Source organism: Antennarius striatus, chromosome 10 (genome assembly GCF_040054535.1).
Source record: "Antennarius striatus isolate MH-2024 chromosome 10, ASM4005453v1, whole genome shotgun sequence".
NCBI lineage: Eukaryota > Metazoa > Chordata > Actinopteri > Lophiiformes > Antennariidae > Antennarius > Antennarius striatus.
Window position 1 is genome coordinate 11,091,934 of NC_090785.1, and position 28,000 is coordinate 11,119,933.

The 28,000-nt window shown below is 42.5% G+C and overlaps 7 protein-coding genes across 8 annotated transcripts in view; all 7 read right to left on the minus strand.

The window, feature by feature from the left end:
• LOC137602779 (protocadherin gamma-A2-like) overlaps positions 1–28,000 on the minus strand; it is a 208,616-nt gene that overhangs the window by 139,176 nt on the left and 41,440 nt on the right. The gene's annotated exons all lie outside the window — the stretch shown is intronic.
• Positions 1,991–8,016, minus strand: LOC137603141 (putative protocadherin beta-18). Its single transcript, XM_068326380.1, has 4 exons — positions 7,654–8,016; positions 5,605–6,366; positions 3,058–3,333; positions 1,991–1,999 (listed from the first exon to the last, which is right to left on the minus strand). The coding sequence occupies exons 1-4, from the start codon at positions 8,014–8,016 to the stop codon at positions 1,991–1,993; spliced, it is 1,410 nt and encodes a 469-aa protein (XP_068182481.1).
• LOC137603142 (putative protocadherin beta-18) lies at positions 9,118–11,555 on the minus strand. Its single transcript, XM_068326381.1, has 2 exons — positions 11,176–11,555; positions 9,118–9,888 (listed from the first exon to the last, which is right to left on the minus strand). Exons 1-2 carry the CDS (start codon positions 11,536–11,538, stop codon positions 9,118–9,120), a joined length of 1,134 nt encoding a protein of 377 aa, XP_068182482.1. The 5' UTR covers positions 11,539–11,555.
• Positions 12,631–15,065, minus strand: LOC137603143 (putative protocadherin beta-18). Its single transcript, XM_068326382.1, has 2 exons — positions 14,703–15,065; positions 12,631–13,415 (listed from the first exon to the last, which is right to left on the minus strand). The coding sequence occupies exons 1-2, from the start codon at positions 15,063–15,065 to the stop codon at positions 12,645–12,647; spliced, it is 1,134 nt and encodes a 377-aa protein (XP_068182483.1). The 3' UTR covers positions 12,631–12,644.
• On the minus strand, positions 16,099–19,655 carry LOC137603144 (putative protocadherin beta-18). The gene is made up of 3 exons (XM_068326383.1): positions 19,293–19,655; positions 17,244–18,005; positions 16,099–16,107 (listed from the first exon to the last, which is right to left on the minus strand). Exons 1-3 carry the CDS (start codon positions 19,653–19,655, stop codon positions 16,099–16,101), a joined length of 1,134 nt encoding a protein of 377 aa, XP_068182484.1.
• On the minus strand, positions 20,757–23,171 carry LOC137603145 (putative protocadherin beta-18). Its single transcript, XM_068326384.1, has 2 exons — positions 22,815–23,171; positions 20,757–21,527 (listed from the first exon to the last, which is right to left on the minus strand). Exons 1-2 carry the CDS (start codon positions 23,166–23,168, stop codon positions 20,757–20,759), a joined length of 1,125 nt encoding a protein of 374 aa, XP_068182485.1. The 5' UTR covers positions 23,169–23,171.
• LOC137603146 (putative protocadherin beta-18) lies at positions 23,904–27,796 on the minus strand. Its single transcript, XM_068326386.1, has 3 exons — positions 27,394–27,796; positions 25,345–26,106; positions 23,904–23,939 (listed from the first exon to the last, which is right to left on the minus strand). The coding sequence occupies exons 1-3, from the start codon at positions 27,754–27,756 to the stop codon at positions 23,904–23,906; spliced, it is 1,161 nt and encodes a 386-aa protein (XP_068182487.1). The 5' UTR covers positions 27,757–27,796.

Here is a 28,000-nt window from a genome sequence, read left to right on the forward strand (position 1 = left end):
CGATAAATTTTACTCGTTACACCTTCAGGCTCAGACCTTCATCTGTTCAGCAGTGAACAGTGAACGTATTAAAGGGGTGGATCGCTGCTCTGCTGGATTGGACAGTCAGTCAGTGATGAATCAACAGCGGCGCTCAGAGCCCGTATTTGGTAATGAAAGCAGACTTTTCAGAGAAAGTTTTAGATGTTGTATTATGTTCACTTTAAATAAACTACAGCACAAAAAATAAATTTTGATTTGTCGAGTTTAATTTACTCTGAATAGGGTTATAATATAATACACCAGTTATACAATGGAATAGAGGTTCACTGAGAGAAGTAAATCAGGTGGTCAATAAATTCATCTGAACAAATAGATAATGCAGTGGCGAATAAGCAACGATGGCCTACAGTTAATAACTGTGAATGATGCAGAAAAAGTGAGTTTTCAATGTTCTTAATATACTTAAATATCAATATATAAAATTTCAAAAGTTGAACGGAGCCTAAGAAAATCGGATCATCTGCTTTTAAAAACACGGGACAGGATAAATTTGATCAATGGAATTTTGCTGGTGAATTGATTTCAAGAGCTATTGTTTTTTTTTAATGTAACACAACAATATTAAAAGCAACAAACAGTGTCAGTGTGGAGACATTCAAAATCTGCCTAAATATAGAGTTGATGCAGAAACTGTTGTTAATGAGAAACATTTCAAGAATGATGGAACTATCCTGATTAGATCTACAAAAATCATCCCTCAACCTTCAATTCATAATAAGTTACAAAGTCTTCTTATATTTTGTTAATTGCTGAATTATATCGTTTCATTATTTCAAGAACGAAAAACTCCATTATTTATGATAAAACCTAGAAACATGGAACAGTGAACATGAACCAATTCAGCACCAGGGACAGTGACACACAAATTAGTCTTAATGCATTCATTGTCAAAAACAGGAAAAAAGCCCGATGAAACCAAAAGACAACACCAACAAGTCACGGGGTTAAAAAAAAAAAGTGGATTTAACTCACCAAAGTAGACATTTGAGAACAGTTTCCTTTCAGCTGTTTGTCCACCTGTGGTGCATCAGTCCCAGCTCCATCCACACTCACTAAACTTTGACTCATCGGTTGCATGTATTTCAAGTCACTCTTTCTGGAGTCAGTCGTCCTGCACACCTCGTAATTGTACACGTGTGGGAGAGTCCCTGTCCCCAAAGTGTCTGAGTAACGTGGTGGATAATATGGAATGACAGGGAGACCGGAGTGATACAGGATGCGAGACTGTCTCCACCTGTAGATTTTCACCGAGATAATCACCACCAAAGACGTGATGAAGAGGAAGGAAACTACAGCCAAAGCCAACACCAAGTAAAAAGTCAGGTTGTCATTGTACTCCTTGTCGTGTGGAAAGTCAGTGAACTCCGACAGCACTTCAGGGAAGCTGTCCGCCACCACCACGTTAACAATGACTGTAGCTGAACGAGAGGGCTGTCCGTTGTCCTCCACTATAACAGTCAGTCTTTGTTTCACAGCATCTTTATCAGACACTTGGCGGATGCTTCTGATTTCTCCATTCTGTGAGCCCACTTCAAACAGCGCCCTGTCTGTGGCTTTCTGCAGTTTATAGGAGAGCCAGGCATTCTGTCCAGAGTCCACATCAACAGCCACCACTTTGGTCACCAGATAGCCCACATCTGCTGAACGAGGCACCATTTCAGCCACCAGAGAGCCTCCAGTCTGGACTGGGTACAGAACCTGAGGAGGGTTGTCGTTCTGGTCCTGAATCAGAATCTTAACAGTGGCCACTGAACTCAGAGGAGGGGATCCAGCATCGCGAACTGTTACGTTAATTTCGAACCACTTGATCTGCTCATAATCAAACGACCTGACAGCGTGAATGACACCATTGTCTGAGTTCACAGACACCAGGGAAGAAACAGCAACCCCGTTAATTTCTGAGTCTTGAACAAAGTAAGAAACGCGGGCGTTCTGTCCCCAGTCTGCATCAGTAGCACTGAGAGTAAACACAGAAAATCCAGGAGAGTTGTTCTCTGGAACAGTCACTCTGTATTCTGATTGGTCAAACTTGGGCGGACAATCATTCACGTCAGACACTTTGACTGTAATGTTCTTGCTGCTGGACAGAGGCGGAGAGCCTTGATCAGAGACGGTCATGGTGATATTATATTCAGAAATACTTTCTCTGTCTAACAGGTTATCTGTTACTACAGTATAGTATCCTGTTAATGAAGACTCGATTTTAAACGGGACGTCGGAGTTAATGGAACACGTGACCACACCGTTGCGGTCAGAGTCCTCGTCATCCACATTAACAACAGCTATAGTTGTACCCGGAGGAGAATTCTCTGGGATGGAGTTAGAAAATGACATCAGCTGAATTGTCGGGACGTTGTCATTCTCGTCAACTACCTGGATTATAACTTTACATGTGTCTGTGTATCCACCGTGGTCACTGGCCTGAACATCTAACTGATAAGTTTTTAATTTTTCAAAATCTAATTTACCTGACACTGTAATTTTACCAGTGTCAGAATTTAATGCAAAAAGCTGATTGGAATCATCAGTGAAATGAGGAATAGAATATATAATTTCACCATTTACTCCTTCATCTGCATCATTTGCACCAACAGTTGTGATGATCGTACCTTCAGGAGAATTTTCCTTAACATCTGCTTTATAAACTGACTGACTGCACACCGGTGCATTATCATTTGCATCTAACACAGTGACATGAATGCGGACTGTCCCTGATCTGTGCGGCTCTCCTCCATCTGACGCAATCAGCACCAGTGTGTGAGAGTCTTCCTTCTCTCGGTCTAGCGGGTTTTGTAAAACCATTTCTATAAGCGATCGTCCATTAGTCTGTCCCCGTATTTCTAATTTAAAATAATCTGTGGGTTTAAGTACATATTTTTTAATTTCATTAATACCAACGTCAGGGTCTTTGCCGCTCATCAAAGAGAATCGAGTCCCCGAAGCAACGCTTTCAACAATTTTCAAGCTGATTTCATCTCTAGGGAACGACGGGCTGTTATCGTTTATGTCTGTTACCTCCACTGTTACTCGATAAAGCTGGATTGGATTTTCTAAAATGACCTCGAAGCTGAAGCTGCAGGGCGTCGTCTTTCCACACAGCTCCTCTCGGTCGATTCGCTCCTTGATAACAAGAGTGCCTTTGTCTCGGTTCAAATCCACGAACTGACGGCTTCCCTTTGTAATGATACGAGCTTTACCTGATATGAGCCTCGACACATCCAAACCCAAATCTCTGGCAATGTTTCCGACAAAAGACCCCTCTGCCTGCTCCTCCGGTACGGAATAGCGAGCCTGTCCAGTCACTGAGCTCAGATGGAAGAGACAAAGAATGACGAGCAGCGCTTGCCATCGGCCTCTGCCAGCGTTTATCCACATGAAATCCATCGTGAATCCAAACACACACGAAGTGATCGATCTCAGTATAAAATCTGTGTGAGTATTTCCATGAAGTGAAAGGTAAAAAAATATATTCAACTGAGAAAATCTCCGATAATTTTACCCTGTGGACCTTCAGGCTCAGACCTTCATCTGTTCAGCAGTGAACAGTGAACGTATTAAAGGGGTGGATCGCTGCTCTGCTGGATTGGACAGTCAGTCAGTGATGAATCAACAGCGGCGCTCAGAGCCCGTATTTGGTAATGAAAGCAGAGGTTTAAAGGAAATGTTTAAATGTTGTATTACGTTCTTTTTAATGAAATTACAACAAAATAAATATATTATTAACGTTTTGGCTTTCAGTTATTTGAATAGGGTTATTGAACAATACACCTATTCTACAACAGGACACCAAGTTCACAGACAGAAGTAAATCATATTGTCAACAAAATTCATCGAAACATTGATGTATTGTATAAAGAAAATGCCGCTCAGAAAGAGGAACAACGACCTGTACTGAATAACTTTGAAATTTGAAGAAGAAGAAGTGAGTGTGTCTATAATAGAATAAAATGTAAATGTGGTACACTCAAAATTGTGGGACCACAGTTGTGTCGATTTATTTTGAATTGATTTATCTTCATCTATTTATCGTTCATATTTAAAGAAACGTAATAAGTGTATGCAGCGGAATATGGAACCTTTCTGACTGGAGCAGTTGCGCCCCGGGTTGTCTAGGGTGGGACCCTCCTCCACACCTCAGACCTAACCTGAACGACACAGTGAGCGGTCCGTGTCTTCATCGCTGCTGTTTTTCCTGTATTTCACAGGTCAGTAGTTGGTAAAAGTTACCAATTTCGATTAATTTAGAGTTAATTTCGCACGGAAAAGTCTCATAAAGGACGTGTGACAGTGTTTTGAGTGTTTGTTTGTTTTTAACTTTGTGAATCGTGGGAATGCCGCCGAGTAGACAGAGACACGCGTGGCATCACGGGCGTTTTTGGGATTGCTGTACCCTCAGTTTGGTCTTGCAGACAGACCGCTACTGTTGCTACAGAGTGAGTTACGGGCTCACACATGGTTCATATTACAGGAAACGATTTCTCTGTTTGATGTTTTACATAAAATCAAAGTTACTATTGATGCATTTGTTTTTGTATGTATTGTGAAATATGTTGCTAAAATGTTTATACTTTACAAGTTGTAGCTAAAACGCTAAATGTTATGTATTGTTTTATTGTGAATTGTTTGAATAAGAAACGTAACCTGAATGACAAACTGAGTGGTCCGTGTCTTCATTGCTGCTGCATTTCATCTGTGTTTCACAGATTTGTACTTTGTTAATGAGGTACCATACTCTGGGACCCGTAACACGCATGAAAAAAAAAGAAAGGTTGGAAAACAGAAGTAAAGGGGGGGTTCTCTACTTTTAAAACATCTATTTCCCCCTCAAGGATATGAATGAAACGAATGAATGAACTTTACTTCATTGTCAAACGCCATGCACCCAATGAACAGCTTACTATGGGGACGGCGCCTTGCTCAGAGGTGCCTGGGCAATGCTCAGGATGTTGATCTGGCAACTCCCACTGCCAGTTCACCTCCTAAATATTTTTGCTAAACACGGGCCTTCAACCGTCGACCCGCCAGTCCCCAGCCCAACACTTACTGGACTGAGCGACTACCGCCCATATATCATATTTTCTAATGATGTAATAACACAAAATTAGGAGTACATTGAGTTAAGATTCATCGTCCTCATGTCTTAACAACAATAAACAAAGCATCGGTTTGAAAGCACTTACATTGTGTGTAAGTATTAGAGTTGATACAGGACCAGTTGCTAGTCTAAAACACTGCAAGAAGGATCGGACATTACTGATTTCATCTGCAAAAATCATCGCTCAACCCTCACTTCGATCCATGTGCTGCTGTTTGCTCATATTATTTAATTTGTTATGTCATTCTTATTATTCCAGAGATATAAAACTGCAATTGTATGAAAATATATTAGAAATATGGAACACTGAAAGCTCACCGTGTCAGCACCAGGGACAGTGACACTGACATGCAAATGAAAGTTTTGCAGCATTCAATTTCAAAAGAAAATGAAACAAACCCCCACGAAATCAATAAAACACACAAAAAATTACAAGTAAATGAGGTAAAAGTGTTGATATCACTCACCAAAGTAGACATTTGAGAACAGTGTCCTTTCAGCTCTTTGTCCACCTGTGGTGCTTCTGTCCCAGCTCCATCCACACTCACTAAACTTTGACTCATCGGTTGCATATATTTCAAGTCACTCTTTCTAGAGTCAGTCGTCCTGCACACCTCGTAATTGTACACGTGTGGGAGAGTCCCTGTCCCCACAGTGTCTGAGTAACGTGGTGGATAATATGGAATGACAGGGAGACTGGAGTGATACAGAATGCGAGACTGTCTCCACCTGTAGATTTTCACCGAGATAATCACCACCAAAGACGTGATGAAGAGGAAGGAAACTACAGCCAAAGCCAACACCAAGTAAAAAGTCAGGTTGTCATTGTACTCCTTGTCGTGTGGAAAGTCAGTGAACTCCGACAGCACTTCAGGGAAGCTGTCCGCCACCACCACGTTAACAATGACTGTAGCTGAACGAGAGGGCTGTCCGTTGTCCTCCACTATAACAGTCAGTCTTTGCTTCACAGCATCTTTATCAGACACTTGGCGGATGCTTCTGATTTCTCCATTCTGTGAGCCCACTTCAAACAGCGCCCTGTCTGTGGCTTTCTGCAGTTTATAGGAGAGCCAGGCATTCTGTCCAGAGTCCACATCAACAGCCACCACTTTGGTCACCAGATAGCCCACATCTGCTGAACGAGGCACCATTTCAGCCACCAGAGAGCCTCCAGTCTGGACTGGGTACAGAACCTGAGGAGGGTTGTCGTTCTGGTCCTGGATCAGTACCTTAATAGCGGCCACTGAACTCAGAGGAGGGGATCCAGCATCGCGAACTGTTACGTTAAATTGGAACCACTTGATCTGCTCATAATCAAACGACCTGACAGCGTGAATGACGCCATTGTCTGAGTTCACAGACACCAAGGAAGAAACAGCAACCCCATTAATTTCTGAGTCTTGAACAAAGTAAGAAACGCGGGCGTTCTGTCCCCAGTCTGCATCAGTAGCACTGAGAGTAAACACAGAAAATCCAGGAGAGTTGTTCTCTGGAACAGTCACTCTGTATTCTGATTGGTCAAACTTGGGCGGGCAATCATTCACGTCAGACACTTTGACTGTAATGTTCTTGCTGCTGGACAGAGGCGGAGAGCCTTGATCAGAGACGGTCATGGTGATATTATATTCAGAAATACTTTCTCTGTCTAACAGGTTATCTGTTACTACAGTATAGTATCCTGTTAATGAAGACTCGATTTTAAACGGGACGTCGGAGTTAATGGAACACGTGACCACACCGTTGCGGTCAGAGTCCTCGTCATCCACATTAACAACAGCTATAGTTGTACCCGGAGGAGAATTCTCTGGGATGGAGTTAGAAAATGACATCAGCTGAATTGTCGGGACGTTGTCATTCTCGTCAACTACCTGGATTATAACTTTACATGTGTCTGTGTATCCACCGTGGTCACTGGCCTTTACGTTAAGCTGATACGTTTTAGATTTTTCAAAATCTATTTTACCTGAAACTCTAATTTCTCCAGTCCGAGAATTTATTTGAAAAAGCGGCATCGCTCCTCTGGCGATATCACTAATTGAATAAGTTACCTCACCATTTGCCTCAATATCTGCGTCATTTGCACTAACAGTTGTAATGCTCGTTCCATCGGGAGAATTCTCCTTAACATCTGCTTTATAAACTGACTGACTGCACACCGGTGCATTATCATTTGCATCTAACACAGTGACATGAATGCGGACTGTCCCTGATCTGTGCGGCTCTCCTCCATCTGACGCAATCAGCACCAGTGTGTGAGAGTCTTCCTTCTCTCGGTCTAGCGGGTTTTGTAAAACCATTTCAATAAACGATCGTCCATCTGTCTGTTTCTGCACCTCTAATTTGAAATGATCTGATGGTTTGAGTGTGTATTTTTCAATATCATTTATACCAACGTCGGGATCATGAGCTGTGTCGACGGAGAAACGAGTTCCCGAAGCAACGGTTTCAACAATTTTCAAGCTGATTTCATCTTTAGGGAACGACGGGCTGTTATCGTTTATGTCTGTTACCTCCACTGTTACTCGATAAAGCTGGATTGGATTTTCTAAAATGACCTCGAAGCTGAAGCTGCAGGGCGTCGTCTTTCCACACAGTTCCTCTCGGTCGATTCGCTCCTTGATAACAAGAGTGCCTTTGTCTCGGTTCAAATCCACGAACTGACGGCTTCCCTTTGTAATGATACGAGCTTTACCTGATATGAGCCTCGACACATCTAAACCCAAATCTCTGGCAATGTTTCCGACAAAAGACCCCTCTGCCTGCTCCTCCGGTACGGAATAGCGAGCCTGTCCAGTCACTGAGCTCAGATGGAAGAGACAAAGAATGACGAGCAGCGCTTGCCATCGGCCTCTGCCAGCGTTTATCCACATGAAATCCATCGTGAATCCAAACACACACGCAGTGATCGATCTTAGTACAAAACCGGTGTGGGTATTTCCATGGAATGAAAGGTAAAAATATATTCAACTAGGATTATCTCCGATAAATTTTACTCGTTACACCTTCAGGCTCAGACCTTCATCTGTTCAGCAGTGAACAGTGAACGTATTAAAGGGGTGGATCGCTGCTCTGCTGGATTGAACAGTCAGTCAGTGATGAATCAACAGCGGCGCTCAGAGCCCGTATTTGGTAATGAAAGCAGACTTTTCAGAGTAAGTTTTAGATGTTGTATTATGTTCACTTTAAATAAACTACAACACAAAAAATAAATTTTGATATGTCGAGTTTAATTTACTCTGAATAGGGTTATAATATAAAACACCAGTTCTACAATGGAATCGAAGTTCACTGAGAGAAATAAATCAGGTGGTCAATAAATTCATCTGAACAAATAGATAATGCAGTGGTGAATAAGCAACGATGGCCTACAGTTAATAACTGTGAACTTTGCAGAAAAAGTGAGTTTTCAATGTTTTTAATAGACTTAAATATCAATATAAAAAAATCAAAAGTTGAACGGAGCCTAAGAAAATCGGATCATCTGCTTTTAAAAACACGGGACAGGATAAATTTGATCAATGGAATTTTGCTGGTGAACTGATTTCAAGAGCTATTGTTTTTTTAATATAAGACAACAATATTAAAAGCAACAAACAGTGTCAGTGTGGAGACATTCAAAATCTGCCTAAATATAGAGTTGATGCAGAAACTGTTGTTTATGAAAAACATTTCAAGAATGATGGAACTATCCTGATTAGATCTACAAAAATCATCCCTCAACCTTCAATTCATAATAAGTTACAAAGTCTTCTTATATTTTGTTAATTGCTGAATTATATCGTTTCATTATTTCAAGAACGAAAAACTCCATTATTTATGATAAAACCTAGAAACATGGAACAGTGAACATGAACCAATTCAGCACCAGGGACAGTGACACACAAATTAGTCTTAATGCATTCATTGTCAAAAACAGGAAAAAAGCCCGATGAAACCAAAAGACAACACCAACAAGTCACGGGGTTAAAAAAAAAGTGGATTTAACTCACCAAAGTAGACATTTGAGAACAGGTTCCTTTCAGCTGTTTGTCCACCTGTGGTGCATCAGTCCCAGCTCCATCCACACTCACTAAACTTTGACTCATCGGTTGCATGTATTTCAAGTCACTCTTTCTGGAGTCAGTCGTCCTGCACACCTCGTAATTGTACACGTGTGGGAGAGTCCCTGTCCCCACAGTGTCTGAGTAACGTGGTGGATAATATGGAATGACAGGGAGACTGGAGTGATACAGGATGCGAGACTGTCTCCACCTGTAGATTTTCACCGAGATAATCACCACCAAAGACGTGATGAAGAGGAAGGAAACTACAGCCAAAGCCAACACCAAGTAAAAAGTCAGGTTGTCATTGTACTCCTTGTCGTGTGGAAAGTCAGTGAACTCCGACAGCACTTCAGGGAAGCTGTCCGCCACCACCACGTTAACAATGACTGTAGCTGAACGAGAGGGCTGTCCGTTGTCCTCCACTATAACAGTCAGTCTTTGTTTCACAGCATCTTTATCAGACACTTGGCGGATGCTTCTGATTTCTCCATTCTGTGAGCCCACTTCAAACAGCGCCCTGTCTGTGGCTTTCTGCAGTTTATAGGAGAGCCAGGCATTCTGTCCAGAGTCCACATCAACAGCCACCACTTTGGTCACCAGATAGCCCACATCTGCTGAACGAGGCACCATTTCAGCCACCAGAGAGCCTCCAGTCTGGACTGGGTACAGAACCTGAGGAGGGTTGTCGTTCTGGTCCTGGATCAGAATCTTAATAGTGGCCACTGAACTCAGAGGAGGGGATCCAGCATCGCGAACTGTTACGTTAAACTCAAACCATTTGATCTGCTCATAATCAAACGACCTGACAGCGTGAATGACGCCATTGTCCGAGTTCACAGACACCAAGGAAGAAACAGCAACTCCGTTAATTTCTGTGTCTTGAACAAAGTAAGAAACGCGGGCGTTCTGTCCCCAGTCTGCATCAGTAGCACTGAGAGTAAACACAGAAAATCCAGGAGAGTTGTTCTCTGGAACAGTCACTCTGTATTCTGATTGGTCAAACTTGGGCGGACAATCATTCACGTCAGACACTTTGACTGTAATGTTCTTGCTGCTGGACAGAGGCGGAGAGCCTTGATCAGAGACGGTCATGGTGATATTATATTCAGAAATACTTTCTCTGTCTAACAGGTTATCTGTTACTACAGTATAGTATCCTGTTAATGAAGACTCGATTTTAAACGGGACGTCGGAGTTAATGGAACACGTGACCACACCGTTGCGGTCAGAGTCCTCGTCATCCACATTAACAACAGCTATAGTTGTACCCGGAGGAGAATTCTCTGGGATGGAGTTAGAAAATGACATCAGCTGAATTGTCGGGACGTTGTCATTCTCGTCAACTACCTGAATTATAACTTTACATGTGTCTGTGTATCCACCGTGGTCACTGGCCTGAACATCTAAATGATATGTTTTTAATTTTTCAAAATCTATTTTACCTGAAACTCTAATTTCTCCAGTCTCAGAATTTATTCCAAAAAGCGGCATCGCTCCTCTGGCGATATCACCAATTGAATAAGTAACTTCACCATTTACCTCAATATCTGCGTCATTTGCACTAACAGTTGTAATGATCGTTCCATCGGGAGAATTCTCCTTAACATCTGCTTTATAAACTGACTGAGTACATACTGGTGCATTATCATTTGCATCTAACACAGTGACATGAATGCGGACTGTCCCTGATCTGTGCGGCTCTCCTCCATCTGACGCAATCAGCACCAGTGTGTGAGAGTCTTCCTTCTCTCGGTCTAGCGGGTTTTGTAAAACCATTTCTATAAACGATCGTCCATCTGTCTGTTTCTGTACCTCCAATTTGAAATGATCTGATGGTTTGAGTGTGTATTTTTTAATATCATTTATACCCACGTCGGGATCATGAGCTGTGTTGACGGAGAAACGAGTCCCCGAAGCAACGCTTTCAGCAATTTTCAAGCTGATTTCATCTTTAGGGAACGACGGGCTGTTATCGTTTATGTCTGTTACCTCCACTGTTACTCGATAAAGCTGGATTGGATTTTCTAAAATGACCTCGAAGCTGAAGCTGCAGGGCGTCGTCTTTCCACACAGCTCCTCTCGGTCGATTCGCTCCTTGATAACAAGAGTGCCTTTGTCTCGGTTCAAATCCACGAACTGACGGCTTCCCTTTGTAATGATACGAGCTTTACCTGATATGAGCCTCGACACATCCAAACCCAAATCTCTGGCAATGTTTCCGACAAAAGACCCCTCTGCCTGCTCCTCCGGTACGGAATAGCGAGCCTGTCCAGTCACCGAGCTCAGATGGAAGAGACAAAGAATGACGAGCAGCGCTTGCCATCGGCCTCTGCCAGCGTTTATCCACATGAAATCCATCGTGGATCCAAACACACACGCAGTGATCGATCTCAGTATAAAATCTGTGTGAGTATTTCCATGGAATGAAAGGTAAAAATATATTCAACTAGGATTATCTCCGATAAATTTTACTCGTTACACCTTCAGGCTCAGACCTTCATCTGTTCAGCAGTGAACAGTGAACGTATTAAAGGGGTGGATCGCTGCTCTGCTGGATTGGACAGTCAGTCAGTGATGAATCAACAGCGGCGCTCAGAGCCCGTATTTGGTAATGAAAGCAGACTTTTCAGAGAAAGTTTTAGATGTTGTATTATGTTCACTTTAAATAAACTACAGCACAAAAAATAAATTTTGATTTGTCGAGTTTAATTTACTCTGAATAGGGTTATAATATAATACACCAGTTATACAATGGAATAGAGGTTCACTGAGAGAAGTAAATCAGGTGGTCAATAAATTCATCTGAACAAATAGATAATGCAGTGGCGAATAAGCAACGATGGCCTACAGTTAATAACTGTGAATGATGCAGAAAAAGTGAGTTTTCAATGTTCTTAATATACTTAAATATCAATATATAAAATTTCAAAAGTTGAACGGAGCCTAAGAAAATCGGATCATCTGCTTTTAAAAACACGGGACAGGATAAATTTGATCAATGGAATTTTGCTGGTGAATTGATTTCAAGAGCTATTGTTTTTTTTTAATGTAACACAACAATATTAAAAGCAACAAACAGTGTCAGTGTGGAGACATTCAAAATCTGCCTAAATATAGAGTTGATGCAGAAACTGTTGTTAATGAGAAACATTTCAAGAATGATGGAACTATCCTGATTAGATCTACAAAAATCATCCCTCAACCTTCAATTCATAATAAGTTACAAAGTCTTCTTATATTTTGTTAATTGCTGAATTATATCGTTTCATTATTTCAAGAACGAAAAACTCCATTATTTATGATAAAACCTAGAAACATGGAACAGTGAACATGAACCAATTCAGCACCAGGGACAGTGACACACAAATTAGTCTTAATGCATTCATTGTCAAAAACAGGAAAAAAGCCCGATGAAACCAAAAGACAACACCAACAAGTCACGGGGTTAAAAAAAAAAAGTGGATTTAACTCACCAAAGTAGACATTTGAGAACAGTTTCCTTTCAGCTGTTTGTCCACCTGTGGTGCATCAGTCCCAGCTCCATCCACACTCACTAAACTTTGACTCATCGGTTGCATGTATTTCAAGTCACTCTTTCTGGAGTCAGTCGTCCTGCACACCTCGTAATTGTACACGTGTGGGAGAGTCCCTGTCCCCAAAGTGTCTGAGTAACGTGGTGGATAATATGGAATGACAGGGAGACCGGAGTGATACAGGATGCGAGACTGTCTCCACCTGTAGATTTTCACCGAGATAATCACCACCAAAGACGTGATGAAGAGGAAGGAAACTACAGCCAAAGCCAACACCAAGTAAAAAGTCAGGTTGTCATTGTACTCCTTGTCGTGTGGAAAGTCAGTGAACTCCGACAGCACTTCAGGGAAGCTGTCCGCCACCACCACGTTAACAATGACTGTAGCTGAACGAGAGGGCTGTCCGTTGTCCTCCACTATAACAGTCAGTCTTTGTTTCACAGCATCTTTATCAGACACTTGGCGGATGCTTCTGATTTCTCCATTCTGTGAGCCCACTTCAAACAGCGCCCTGTCTGTGGCTTTCTGCAGTTTATAGGAGAGCCAGGCATTCTGTCCAGAGTCCACATCAACAGCCACCACTTTGGTCACCAGATAGCCCACATCTGCTGAACGAGGCACCATTTCAGCCACCAGAGAGCCTCCAGTCTGGACTGGGTACAGAACCTGAGGAGGGTTGTCGTTCTGGTCCTGAATCAGAATCTTAACAGTGGCCACTGAACTCAGAGGAGGGGATCCAGCATCGCGAACTGTTACGTTAATTTCGAACCACTTGATCTGCTCATAATCAAACGACCTGACAGCGTGAATGACACCATTGTCTGAGTTCACAGACACCAGGGAAGAAACAGCAACCCCGTTAATTTCTGAGTCTTGAACAAAGTAAGAAACGCGGGCGTTCTGTCCCCAGTCTGCATCAGTAGCACTGAGAGTAAACACAGAAAATCCAGGAGAGTTGTTCTCTGGAACAGTCACTCTGTATTCTGATTGGTCAAACTTGGGCGGACAATCATTCACGTCAGACACTTTGACTGTAATGTTCTTGCTGCTGGACAGAGGCGGAGAGCCTTGATCAGAGACGGTCATGGTGATATTATATTCAGAAATACTTTCTCTGTCTAACAGGTTATCTGTTACTACAGTATAGTATCCTGTTAATGAAGACTCGATTTTAAACGGGACGTCGGAGTTAATGGAACACGTGACCACACCGTTGCGGTCAGAGTCCTCGTCATCCACATTAACAACAGCTATAGTTGTACCCGGAGGAGAATTCTCTGGGATGGAGTTAGAAAATGACATCAGCTGAATTGTCGGGACGTTGTCATTCTCGTCAACTACCTGGATTATAACTTTACATGTGTCTGTGTATCCACCGTGGTCACTGGCCTGAACATCTAACTGATAAGTTTTTAATTTTTCAAAATCTAATTTACCTGACACTGTAATTTTACCAGTGTCAGAATTTAATGCAAAAAGCTGATTGGAATCATCAGTGAAATGAGGAATAGAATATATAATTTCACCATTTACTCCTTCATCTGCATCATTTGCACCAACAGTTGTGATGATCGTACCTTCAGGAGAATTTTCCTTAACATCTGCTTTATAAACTGACTGACTGCACACCGGTGCATTATCATTTGCATCTAACACAGTGACATGAATGCGGACTGTCCCTGATCTGTGCGGCTCTCCTCCATCTGACGCAATCAGCACCAGTGTGTGAGAGTCTTCCTTCTCTCGGTCTAGCGGGTTTTGTAAAACCATTTCTATAAGCGATCGTCCATTAGTCTGTCCCCGTATTTCTAATTTAAAATAATCTGTGGGTTTAAGTACATATTTTTTAATTTCATTAATACCAACGTCAGGGTCTTTGCCGCTCATCAAAGAGAATCGAGTCCCCGAAGCAACGCTTTCAACAATTTTCAAGCTGATTTCATCTCTAGGGAACGACGGGCTGTTATCGTTTATGTCTGTTACCTCCACTGTTACTCGATAAAGCTGGATTGGATTTTCTAAAATGACCTCGAAGCTGAAGCTGCAGGGCGTCGTCTTTCCACACAGCTCCTCTCGGTCGATTCGCTCCTTGATAACAAGAGTGCCTTTGTCTCGGTTCAAATCCACGAACTGACGGCTTCCCTTTGTAATGATACGAGCTTTACCTGATATGAGCCTCGACACATCCAAACCCAAATCTCTGGCAATGTTTCCGACAAAAGACCCCTCTGCCTGCTCCTCCGGTACGGAATAGCGAGCCTGTCCAGTCACTGAGCTCAGATGGAAGAGACAAAGAATGACGAGCAGCGCTTGCCATCGGCCTCTGCCAGCGTTTATCCACATGAAATCCATCGTGAATCCAAACACACACGAAGTGATCGATCTCAGTATAAAATCTGTGTGAGTATTTCCATGAAGTGAAAGGTAAAAAAATATATTCAACTGAGAAAATCTCCGATAATTTTACCCTGTGGACCTTCAGGCTCAGACCTTCATCTGTTCAGCAGTGAACAGTGAACGTATTAAAGGGGTGGATCGCTGCTCTGCTGGATTGGACAGTCAGTCAGTGATGAATCAACAGCGGCGCTCAGAGCCCGTATTTGGTAATGAAAGCAGAGGTTTAAAGGAAATGTTTAAATGTTGTATTACGTTCTTTTTAATGAAATTACAACAAAATAAATATATTATTAACGTTTTGGCTTTCAGTTATTTGAATAGGGTTATTGAACAATACACCTATTCTACAACAGGACACCAAGTTCACAGACAGAAGTAAATCATATTGTCAACAAAATTCATCGAAACATTGATGTATTGTATAAAGAAAATGCCGCTCAGAAAGAGGAACAACGACCTGTACTGAATAACTTTGAAATTTGAAGAAGAAGAAGTGAGTGTGTCTATAATAGAATAAAATGTAAATGTGGTACACTCAAAATTGTGGGACCACAGTTGTGTCGATTTATTTTGAATTGATTTATCTTCATCTATTTATCGTTCATATTTAAAGAAACGTAATAAGTGTATGCAGCGGAATATGGAACCTTTCTGACTGGAGCAGTTGCGCCCCGGGTTGTCTAGGGTGGGACCCTCCTCCACACCTCAGACCTAACCTGAACGACACAGTGAGCGGTCCGTGTCTTCATCGCTGCTGTTTTTCCTGTATTTCACAGGTCAGTAGTTGGTAAAAGTTACCAATTTCGATTAATTTAGAGTTAATTTCGCACGGAAAAGTCTCATAAAGGACGTGTGACAGTGTTTTGAGTGTTTGTTTGTTTTTAACTTTGTGAATCGTGGGAATGCCGCCGAGTAGACAGAGACACGCGTGGCATCACGGGCGTTTTTGGGATTGCTGTACCCTCAGTTTGGTCTTGCAGACAGACCGCTACTGTTGCTACAGAGTGAGTTACGGGCTCACACATGGTTCATATTACAGGAAACGATTTCTCTGTTTGATGTTTTACATAAAATCAAAGTTACTATTGATGCATTTGTTTTTGTATGTATTGTGAAATATGTTGCTAAAATGTTTATACTTTACAAGTTGTAGCTAAAACGCTAAATGTTATGTATTGTTTTATTGTGAATTGTTTGAATAAGAAACGTAACCTGAATGACAAACTGAGTGGTCCGTGTCTTCATTGCTGCTGCATTTCATCTGTGTTTCACAGATTTGTACTTTGTTAATGAGGTACCATACTCTGGGACCCGTAACACGCATGAAAAAAAAAGAAAGGTTGGAAAACAGAAGTAAAGGGGGGGTTCTCTACTTTTAAAACATCTATTTCCCCCTCAAGGATATGAATGAAACGAATGAATGAACTTTACTTCATTGTCAAACGCCATGCACCCAATGAACAGCTTACTATGGGGACGGCGCCTTGCTCAGAGGTGCCTGGGCAATGCTCAGGATGTTGATCTGGCAACTCCCACTGCCAGTTCACCTCCTAAATATTTTTGCTAAACACGGGCCTTCAACCGTCGACCCGCCAGTCCCCAGCCCAACACTTACTGGACTGAGCGACTACCGCCCATATATCATATTTTCTAATGATGTAATAACACAAAATTAGGAGTACATTGAGTTAAGATTCATCGTCCTCATGTCTTAACAACAATAAACAAAGCATCGGTTTGAAAGCACTTACATTGTGTGTAAGTATTAGAGTTGATACAGGACCAGTTGCTAGTCTAAAACACTGCAAGAAGGATCGGACATTACTGATTTCATCTGCAAAAATCATCGCTCAACCCTCACTTCGATCCATGTGCTGCTGTTTGCTCATATTATTTAATTTGTTATGTCATTCTTATTATTCCAGAGATATAAAACTGCAATTGTATGAAAATATATTAGAAATATGGAACACTGAAAGCTCACCGTGTCAGCACCAGGGACAGTGACACTGACATGCAAATGAAAGTTTTGCAGCATTCAATTTCAAAAGAAAATGAAACAAACCCCCACGAAATCAATAAAACACACAAAAAATTACAAGTAAATGAGGTAAAAGTGTTGATATCACTCACCAAAGTAGACATTTGAGAACAGTGTCCTTTCAGCTCTTTGTCCACCTGTGGTGCTTCTGTCCCAGCTCCATCCACACTCACTAAACTTTGACTCATCGGTTGCATATATTTCAAGTCACTCTTTCTAGAGTCAGTCGTCCTGCACACCTCGTAATTGTACACGTGTGGGAGAGTCCCTGTCCCCACAGTGTCTGAGTAACGTGGTGGATAATATGGAATGACAGGGAGACTGGAGTGATACAGAATGCGAGACTGTCTCCACCTGTAGATTTTCACCGAGATAATCACCACCAAAGACGTGATGAAGAGGAAGGAAACTACAGCCAAAGCCAACACCAAGTAAAAAGTCAGGTTGTCATTGTACTCCTTGTCGTGTGGAAAGTCAGTGAACTCCGACAGCACTTCAGGGAAGCTGTCCGCCACCACCACGTTAACAATGACTGTAGCTGAACGAGAGGGCTGTCCGTTGTCCTCCACTATAACAGTCAGTCTTTGCTTCACAGCATCTTTATCAGACACTTGGCGGATGCTTCTGATTTCTCCATTCTGTGAGCCCACTTCAAACAGCGCCCTGTCTGTGGCTTTCTGCAGTTTATAGGAGAGCCAGGCATTCTGTCCAGAGTCCACATCAACAGCCACCACTTTGGTCACCAGATAGCCCACATCTGCTGAACGAGGCACCATTTCAGCCACCAGAGAGCCTCCAGTCTGGACTGGGTACAGAACCTGAGGAGGGTTGTCGTTCTGGTCCTGGATCAGTACCTTAATAGCGGCCACTGAACTCAGAGGAGGGGATCCAGCATCGCGAACTGTTACGTTAAATTGGAACCACTTGATCTGCTCATAATCAAACGACCTGACAGCGTGAATGACGCCATTGTCTGAGTTCACAGACACCAAGGAAGAAACAGCAACCCCATTAATTTCTGAGTCTTGAACAAAGTAAGAAACGCGGGCGTTCTGTCCCCAGTCTGCATCAGTAGCACTGAGAGTAAACACAGAAAATCCAGGAGAGTTGTTCTCTGGAACAGTCACTCTGTATTCTGATTGGTCAAACTTGGGCGGGCAATCATTCACGTCAGACACTTTGACTGTAATGTTCTTGCTGCTGGACAGAGGCGGAGAGCCTTGATCAGAGACGGTCATGGTGATATTATATTCAGAAATACTTTCTCTGTCTAACAGGTTATCTGTTACTACAGTATAGTATCCTGTTAATGAAGACTCGATTTTAAACGGGACGTCGGAGTTAATGGAACACGTGACCACACCGTTGCGGTCAGAGTCCTCGTCATCCACATTAACAACAGCTATAGTTGTACCCGGAGGAGAATTCTCTGGGATGGAGTTAGAAAATGACATCAGCTGAATTGTCGGGACGTTGTCATTCTCGTCAACTACCTGGATTATAACTTTACATGTGTCTGTGTATCCACCGTGGTCACTGGCCTTTACGTTAAGCTGATACGTTTTAGATTTTTCAAAATCTATTTTACCTGAAACTCTAATTTCTCCAGTCCGAGAATTTATTTGAAAAAGCGGCATCGCTCCTCTGGCGATATCACTAATTGAATAAGTTACCTCACCATTTGCCTCAATATCTGCGTCATTTGCACTAACAGTTGTAATGCTCGTTCCATCGGGAGAATTCTCCTTAACATCTGCTTTATAAACTGACTGACTGCACACCGGTGCATTATCATTTGCATCTAACACAGTGACATGAATGCGGACTGTCCCTGATCTGTGCGGCTCTCCTCCATCTGACGCAATCAGCACCAGTGTGTGAGAGTCTTCCTTCTCTCGGTCTAGCGGGTTTTGTAAAACCATTTCAATAAACGATCGTCCATCTGTCTGTTTCTGCACCTCTAATTTGAAATGATCTGATGGTTTGAGTGTGTATTTTTCAATATCATTTATACCAACGTCGGGATCATGAGCTGTGTCGACGGAGAAACGAGTTCCCGAAGCAACGGTTTCAACAATTTTCAAGCTGATTTCATCTTTAGGGAACGACGGGCTGTTATCGTTTATGTCTGTTACCTCCACTGTTACTCGATAAAGCTGGATTGGATTTTCTAAAATGACCTCGAAGCTGAAGCTGCAGGGCGTCGTCTTTCCACACAGTTCCTCTCGGTCGATTCGCTCCTTGATAACAAGAGTGCCTTTGTCTCGGTTCAAATCCACGAACTGACGGCTTCCCTTTGTAATGATACGAGCTTTACCTGATATGAGCCTCGACACATCTAAACCCAAATCTCTGGCAATGTTTCCGACAAAAGACCCCTCTGCCTGCTCCTCCGGTACGGAATAGCGAGCCTGTCCAGTCACTGAGCTCAGATGGAAGAGACAAAGAATGACGAGCAGCGCTTGCCATCGGCCTCTGCCAGCGTTTATCCACATGAAATCCATCGTGAATCCAAACACACACGCAGTGATCGATCTTAGTACAAAACCGGTGTGGGTATTTCCATGGAATGAAAGGTAAAAATATATTCAACTAGGATTATCTCCGATAAATTTTACTCGTTACACCTTCAGGCTCAGACCTTCATCTGTTCAGCAGTGAACAGTGAACGTATTAAAGGGGTGGATCGCTGCTCTGCTGGATTGAACAGTCAGTCAGTGATGAATCAACAGCGGCGCTCAGAGCCCGTATTTGGTAATGAAAGCAGACTTTTCAGAGTAAGTTTTAGATGTTGTATTATGTTCACTTTAAATAAACTACAACACAAAAAATAAATTTTGATATGTCGAGTTTAATTTACTCTGAATAGGGTTATAATATAAAACACCAGTTCTACAATGGAATCGAAGTTCACTGAGAGAAATAAATCAGGTGGTCAATAAATTCATCTGAACAAATAGATAATGCAGTGGTGAATAAGCAACGATGGCCTACAGTTAATAACTGTGAACTTTGCAGAAAAAGTGAGTTTTCAATGTTTTTAATAGACTTAAATATCAATATAAAAAAATCAAAAGTTGAACGGAGCCTAAGAAAATCGGATCATCTGCTTTTAAAAACACGGGACAGGATAAATTTGATCAATGGAATTTTGCTGGTGAACTGATTTCAAGAGCTATTGTTTTTTTAATATAAGACAACAATATTAAAAGCAACAAACAGTGTCAGTGTGGAGACATTCAAAATCTGCCTAAATATAGAGTTGATGCAGAAACTGTTGTTTATGAAAAACATTTCAAGAATGATGGAACTATCCTGATTAGATCTACAAAAATCATCCCTCAACCTTCAATTCATAATAAGTTACAAAGTCTTCTTATATTTTGTTAATTGCTGAATTATATCGTTTCATTATTTCAAGAACGAAAAACTCCATTATTTATGATAAAACCTAGAAACATGGAACAGTGAACATGAACCAATTCAGCACCAGGGACAGTGACACACAAATTAGTCTTAATGCATTCATTGTCAAAAACAGGAAAAAAGCCCGATGAAACCAAAAGACAACACCAACAAGTCACGGGGTTAAAAAAAAAGTGGATTTAACTCACCAAAGTAGACATTTGAGAACAGGTTCCTTTCAGCTGTTTGTCCACCTGTGGTGCATCAGTCCCAGCTCCATCCACACTCACTAAACTTTGACTCATCGGTTGCATGTATTTCAAGTCACTCTTTCTGGAGTCAGTCGTCCTGCACACCTCGTAATTGTACACGTGTGGGAGAGTCCCTGTCCCCACAGTGTCTGAGTAACGTGGTGGATAATATGGAATGACAGGGAGACTGGAGTGATACAGGATGCGAGACTGTCTCCACCTGTAGATTTTCACCGAGATAATCACCACCAAAGACGTGATGAAGAGGAAGGAAACTACAGCCAAAGCCAACACCAAGTAAAAAGTCAGGTTGTCATTGTACTCCTTGTCGTGTGGAAAGTCAGTGAACTCCGACAGCACTTCAGGGAAGCTGTCCGCCACCACCACGTTAACAATGACTGTAGCTGAACGAGAGGGCTGTCCGTTGTCCTCCACTATAACAGTCAGTCTTTGTTTCACAGCATCTTTATCAGACACTTGGCGGATGCTTCTGATTTCTCCATTCTGTGAGCCCACTTCAAACAGCGCCCTGTCTGTGGCTTTCTGCAGTTTATAGGAGAGCCAGGCATTCTGTCCAGAGTCCACATCAACAGCCACCACTTTGGTCACCAGATAGCCCACATCTGCTGAACGAGGCACCATTTCAGCCACCAGAGAGCCTCCAGTCTGGACTGGGTACAGAACCTGAGGAGGGTTGTCGTTCTGGTCCTGGATCAGAATCTTAATAGTGGCCACTGAACTCAGAGGAGGGGATCCAGCATCGCGAACTGTTACGTTAAACTCAAACCATTTGATCTGCTCATAATCAAACGACCTGACAGCGTGAATGACGCCATTGTCTGAGTTCACAGACACCAAGGAGGAAACAGCAACCCCGTTAATTTCTGTGTCTTGAACAAAGTAAGAAACGCGGGCGTTCTGTCCCCAGTCTGCATCAGTAGCACTGAGAGTAAACACAGAAAATCCAGGAGAGTTGTTCTCTGGAACAGTCACTCTGTATTCTGATTGGTCAAACTTGGGCGGACAATCATTCACGTCAGACACTTTGACTGTAATGTTCTTGCTGCTGGACAGAGGCGGAGAGCCTTGATCAGAGACGGTCATGGTGATATTATATTCAGAAATACTTTCTCTGTCTAACAGGTTATCTGTTACTACAGTATAGTATCCTGTTAATGAAGACTCGATTTTAAACGGGACGTCGGAGTTAATGGAACACGTGACCACACCGTTGCGGTCAGAGTCCTCGTCATCCACATTAACAACAGCTATAGTTGTACCCGGAGGAGAATTCTCTGGGATGGAGTTAGAAAATGACATCAGCTGAATTGTCGGGACGTTGTCATTCTCGTCAACTACCTGGATTATAACTTTACATGTGTCTGTGTATCCACCGTGGTCACTGGCCTTTACGTTAATCTGATATGTTTTAGATTTTTCAAAATCTATTTTACCTGAAACTCTAATTTCTCCAGTCCGAGAATTTATTTGAAAAAGCGGCATCGCTCCTCTGGCGATATCACTAATTGAATAAGTTACCTCACCATTTCCCTCAATATCTGCGTCATTTGCACTAACAGTTGTAATGCTCGTTCCATCGGGAGAATTCTCCTTAACATCTGCTTTATATACTGACTGACTACATACTGGTGCATTATCGTTAATATCTAACACAGTGACATGGATGCGGACTGTCCCTGATCTGTGCGGCTCTCCTCCATCTGACGCAATCAGCACCAGTGTGTGAGAGTCTTCCTTCTCTCGGTCTAGCGGGTTTTGTAAAACCATTTCAATAAACGATCGGCCATCTGTCTGTTTATGTACTTCTATTTTGAAATTATCTGATGGTTTTATTGTGTATTTTTTAATATCATTTATACCAACGTCGGGATCATGTGCTGTGTCGACGGAGAATCGAGTCCCCGATGCAGCGTTTTCAGCAACATTCAAGCTGATTTCATCTTTAGGGAACGACGGGCTGTTATCGTTTATGTCTGTTACCTCCACTGTTACTCGATAAAGCTGGATTGGATTTTCTAAAATGACCTCGAAGCTGAAGCTGCAGGGCGTCGTCTTTCCACACAGCTCCTCTCGGTCGATTCGCTCCTTGATAACAAGAGTGCCTTTGTCTCGGTTCAAATCCACGAACTGACGGCTTCCCTTTGTAATGATACGAGCTTTACCTGATATGAGCCTCGACACATCCAAACCCAAATCTCTGGCAATGTTTCCGACAAAAGACCCCTCTGCCTGCTCCTCCGGTACGGAATAGCGAGCCTGTCCAGTCACTGAGCTCAGATGGAAGAGACAAAGAATGACGAGCAGCGCTTGCCATCGGCCTCTGCCAGCGTTTATCCACATGAAATCCATCGTGAATCCAAACACACACGCTGTGATCGATCTCAGTATAAAATCTGTGTGAGTATTTCCATGGAATGAAAGGTAAAAATATATTCAACTATGATCATCTCCGATAAATTTTACTCGTTACACCTTCAGGCTCAGACCTTCATCTGTTCAGCAGTGAACAGTGAACGTATTAAAGGGGTGGATCGCTGCTCTGCTGGATTGGACAGTCAGTCAGTGATGAATCAACAGCGGCGCTCAGAGCCCGTATTTGGTAATGAAAGCAGAGGTTTAAAGGAAATGTTTCAATATTGTATTACGTTCTCTTTACTGAAATTACAACAAAATAAATATATTATTAACGTTTTGGCTCTCAGTTATTTGAATTGGGTTATTAAACAATACACCTATTCTACAACAGGACACGAAGTTCGCAGACAGAAGTAAATCATATTGTCAACAAAATTCATCGAAACATTGATGTATTGTATAAAGAAAATGCCGCTGGGAAAGAGGAACGACGACCTATATTTTGAATAACTTTGAAATTTGAAGAAGAAGAAGTGAGTGTGTCTATAATAGAATAGAACGTAAATGTTGTACACTCAAAATTGTGGGACCACAGTTGTGTCGATTTATTTTGAATTGATTTATCCTCATCTATTTATCGTTAATATTTAAAGAAACGTAGTAAGTGTAGGCAGCGGAATATGGAGCCTTTCTGACGGGAGCAGTTGCGCCCCGGGTTGTCTAAGGTGGGACCCTCCTCCACACCTCAGACGTAACCTGAACGACACAGTGAGCGGTCCGTGTCTTCATCGCTGCTGTTTTTCCTGTATTTCACAGGTCAGTAGTTGGTAAAAGTTACCAATTTCGATTCATTTAGAGTTAATTTCGCACGGAAAAGTCTCATAAAGGACGTGTGACAGTGTTTTGAGTGTTTGTTTGTTTTTAACTTTGTGAATCGTGGGAATGCCGCCGAGTAGACAGAGACACGCGTGGCATCACGGGCGTTTTTGGGATTGCTTTACCCTCAGTTTGGTCTTGCAGACAAGAACGCTGCTGTTGCTACAGAGTGAGATACGGGCTCACACATGGTTCATATTACAGGAAACGATTTATTTGTTGATGTTTTACATAAAATGAAAGTTACTATTGATGCATTTGTTTTTGTATGTATTGTGAATTCTGTTGCTAAAATGTTTATACTTTACAAGTTGTAGCTAAAAGGCTAAATGTTATGTATTGTTTTATTGTGAATTGTTTGAATAAGAAACGTAACCTGAATGACAAACTGAGTGGTCCGTGTCTTCATTGCTGCTGCATTTCATCTGTGTTTCAGACATTTGTACTTTGTTAATGAGGTACCATACTCTGGGACCCGTAACACGCATGAAAAAAAATGAAAGGTTGGAAAACAGAAGAAAAGGGGGGTTCTCTACTTTAAAAACATCTATTTCCCCCTCAAGGATATGAATGAAACGAATGAATGAACTTTACTTCATTGTCAAACGCCATGCGCCCAATGAACAGCTTACTATGGGGACGGCGCCTTGCTCAGAGGTGCCTGGGCAATGCTCGGGAGGTGAACTGGCACCTCCCACTGCCAGTTCACCTCCGAAATATTTTTGCTAAACACGGGCCTTCAACCGTCGACCCACCAGTCCCCAGCCCAACACTTACTGGACTGAGTGACTACCGCCCATATATCATATTTTCTAATAATGTAATAACATAAAATTAGGAGTACATTGAGTTAAGATTCATCGTCCTCATGTCTTAACAACAATAAACAAATTATCGGTTTGAAAGCACTTACATTGTGTGTAAGTATTAAAGGTGATACAGGACCAGTTGATAGTCTAAAACACTGCAAGAAGGATCGGATGTTACTGATTTCATCTACAAAAATCATTGCTCAACCTGCACTTCGATCCATGTGCCGCTGTTTGCTCATATTATTTAATTTGCTATATCATTTTCATTATTCCAGAGATATAAAAATGCACTTGTATGGAAATATATTAGACAAATGGAACACTGAAAGCTCACCGTGTCAGCACCAGGGACAGTGACACTGACATGCAAATGAAAGTTTTGCAGCATTCAATTTCAAAAGAAAACGAAACAAACCCCCACGAAATCAATAAAACACACAAGTAAATGAGGTAAAAGTGTTGATATCACTCACCAAAGTAGACATTTGAGAACAGTTTCCTTTCAGCTGTTTGTCCACCTGTGGTGCATCAGTCCCAGCTCCATCCACACTCACTAAACTTTGACTCATCGGTTGCATATATTTCAAGTCACTCTTTCTGGAGTCAGTCGTCCTGCACACCTCGTAATTGTACACGTGTGGGAGAGTCCCTGTCCCCACAGTGTCTGAGTAACGTGGTGGATAATATGGAATGACAGGGAGACTGGAGTGATACAGGATGCGAGACTGTCTCCACCTGTAGATTTTCACCGAGATAATCACCACCAAAGACGTGATGAAGAGGAAGGAAACTACAGCCAAAGCCAACACCAAGTAAAAAGTCAGGTTGTCATTGTACTCCTTGTCGCGTGGAAAGTCAGTGAACTCCGACAGCACTTCAGGGAAGCTGTCCGCCACCACCACGTTAACAATGACTGTAGCTGAACGAGAGGGCTGTCCGTTGTCCTCCACTATAACAGTCAGTCTTTGTTTCACAGCATCTTTATCAGACACTTGGCGGATGCTTCTGATTTCTCCATTCTGTGAGCCCACTTCAAACAGCGCCCTGTCTGTGGCTTTCTGCAGTTTATAGGAGAGCCAGGCATTCTGTCCAGAGTCCACATCAACAGCCACCACTTTGGTCACCAGATAGCCCACATCTGCTGAACGAGGCACCATTTCAGCCACCAGAGAGCCTCCAGTCTGGACTGGGTACAGAACCTGAGGAGGGTTGTCGTTCTGGTCCTGGATCAGAATCTTAACAGTGGCCACTGAACTCAGAGGAGGGGATCCAGCATCGCGAACTGTTACGTTAAATTGGAACCACTTGATCTGCTCATAATCAAACGACCTGACAGCGTGAATGACGCCATTGTCTGAGTTCACAGACACCAAGGAGGAAACAGCAACCCCGTTAATTTCTGAGTCTTGAACAAAGTAAGAAACGCGGGCGTTCTGTCCCCAGTCTGCATCAGTAGCACTGAGAGTAAACACAGAAAATCCAGGAGAGTTGTTCTCTGGAACAGTCACTCTGTATTCTGATTGGTCAAACTTGGGCGGACAATCATTCACGTCAGACACTTTGACTGTAATGTTCTTGCTGCTGGACAGAGGCGGAGAGCCTTGATCAGAGACGGTCATGGTGATATTATATTCAGAAATACTTTCTCTGTCTAACAGGTTATCTGTTACTACAGTATAGTATCCTGTTAATGAAGACTCGATTTTAAACGGGACGTCGGAGTTAATGGAACACGTGACCACACCGTTGCGGTCAGAGTCCTCGTCATCCACATTAACAACAGCTATAGTTGTACCCGGAGGAGAATTCTCTGGGATGGAGTTAGAAAATGACATCAGCTGAATTGTCGGGACGTTGTCATTCTCGTCGACTACCTGGATTATAACTTTACATGTGTCTGTGTATCCACCGTGGTCACTGGCCTTTACGTTAAGCTGATACGTTTTTGATTTTTCAAAATCTATTTGACCTATAACTTGAATTTCTCCACTCTGAACATTGATATCAAAAAGCTGTTTCGGTTCTCGAGCGATATGGGCGATAGAATAAGTTACTTCGCCATACTGTCCTATATCTGCGTCATTTGCACTAACAGTTGTTATGATTGTTCCCTGGGGAGAATTTTCTTTAACATCTGCTTTATAAACTGACTGACTGCACACCGGTGCATTATCATTAATATCTAACACAGTGACATGAATGCGGACTGTCCCTGATCTGTGCGGCTCTCCTCCATCTGACGCAATCAGCACCAGTGTGTGAGAGTCTTCCTTCTCTCGGTCTAGCGGGTTTTGTAAAACCATTTCTATAAGCGACCCCCCATCTGCCTGTCTTTGTACTTCTATTTTGAAATGATCTGATGGTTTAAGTGTGTATTTTTTGATATCATTCATTCCAACATCGGGGTCCTGTGCCACCTCTAATGAGAAAAGAGTTCCCGGTGCAGCGTTTTCAACAATTTTCAAGCTGATTTCATCTTTAGGGAACGACGGGCTGTTATCGTTTATGTCTGTTACCTCCACTGTTACTCGATAAAGCTGGATTGGATTTTCTAAAATGACCTCGAAGCTGAAGCTGCAGGGCGTCGTCTTTCCACACAGCTCCTCTCGGTCGATTCGCTCCTTGATAACAAGAGTGCCTTTGTCTCGGTTCAAATCCACGAACTGACGGCTTCCCTTTGTAATGATACGAGCTTTACCTGATATGAGCCTCGACACATCCAAACCCAAATCTCTGGCAATGTTTCCGACAAAAGACCCCTCTGCCTGCTCCTCCGGTACGGAATAGCGAGCCTGTCCAGTCACTGAGCTCAGATGGAAGAGACAAAGAATGACGAGCAGCGCTTGCCATCGGCCTCTGCCAGCGTTTATCCACATGAAATCCATCGTGGATCAAAACACACACGCAGTGATCGATCTTAGTACAAAACCGGTGTGAATATTTCCATGTATTGAAATGTAAAAATATGTTCAGCTGAGAAAATCCGAAATAAATATTTCCCGTTACACCTTCAGGCTCAGACCTTCATCTGTTCAGCAGTGAACAGTGAACGTATTAAAGGGGTGGATCGCTGCTCTGCTGGATTGGACAGTCAGTCAGTGATGAATCAACAGCGGCGCTCAGAGCCCG

Excerpts from the sequence above, each read along its gene's own strand:
- LOC137603141 (XM_068326380.1), bottom strand. The coding sequence starts at position 8,016 with ATGGATTTCATGTGGATAAACGCTGGCAGAGGCCGATGGCAAGCGCTG. Across the intron at positions 6,367-7,653 it reads TCCAGCTTTATCGAGTAACA|GTACTGATCCAGGACCAGAA; the intron begins GTGGAGGTAACA and ends GCCGCTATTAAG. Across the intron at positions 3,334-5,604 it reads GTTCTCAAATGTCTACTTTG|GCTCGCTATTCCGTACCGGA; the intron begins GTGAGTGATATC and ends GTGACTGGACAG.
- LOC137603142 (XM_068326381.1), bottom strand. The coding sequence starts at position 11,538 with ATGGATTTCATGTGGATAAACGCTGGCAGAGGCCGATGGCAAGCGCTG. Across the intron at positions 9,889-11,175 it reads TCCAGCTTTATCGAGTAACA|ATTCTGATCCAGGACCAGAA; the intron begins GTGGAGGTAACA and ends GCCACTATTAAG.
- LOC137603144 (XM_068326383.1), bottom strand. The coding sequence starts at position 19,655 with ATGGATTTCATGTGGATAAACGCTGGCAGAGGCCGATGGCAAGCGCTG. Across the intron at positions 18,006-19,292 it reads TCCAGCTTTATCGAGTAACA|GTACTGATCCAGGACCAGAA; the intron begins GTGGAGGTAACA and ends GCCGCTATTAAG.
- LOC137603145 (XM_068326384.1), bottom strand. The coding sequence starts at position 23,168 with ATGTGGATAAACGCTGGCAGAGGCCGATGGCAAGCGCTGCTCGTCATT. Across the intron at positions 21,528-22,814 it reads TCCAGCTTTATCGAGTAACA|ATTCTGATCCAGGACCAGAA; the intron begins GTGGAGGTAACA and ends GCCACTATTAAG.
- LOC137603146 (XM_068326386.1), bottom strand. The coding sequence starts at position 27,756 with ATGGATTTCATGTGGATAAACGCTGGCAGAGGCCGATGGCAAGCGCTG. Across the intron at positions 26,107-27,393 it reads TCCAGCTTTATCGAGTAACA|ATTCTGATCCAGGACCAGAA; the intron begins GTGGAGGTAACA and ends GCCACTGTTAAG. Across the intron at positions 23,940-25,344 it reads GTTCTCAAATGTCTACTTTG|GTTACGTCTGAGGTGTGGAG; the intron begins GTGAGTGATATC and ends TGTGTCGTTCAG.
- LOC137603143 (XM_068326382.1), bottom strand. The coding sequence starts at position 15,065 with ATGGATTTCATGTGGATAAACGCTGGCAGAGGCCGATGGCAAGCGCTG. Across the intron at positions 13,416-14,702 it reads TCCAGCTTTATCGAGTAACA|ATTCTGATTCAGGACCAGAA; the intron begins GTGGAGGTAACA and ends GCCACTGTTAAG.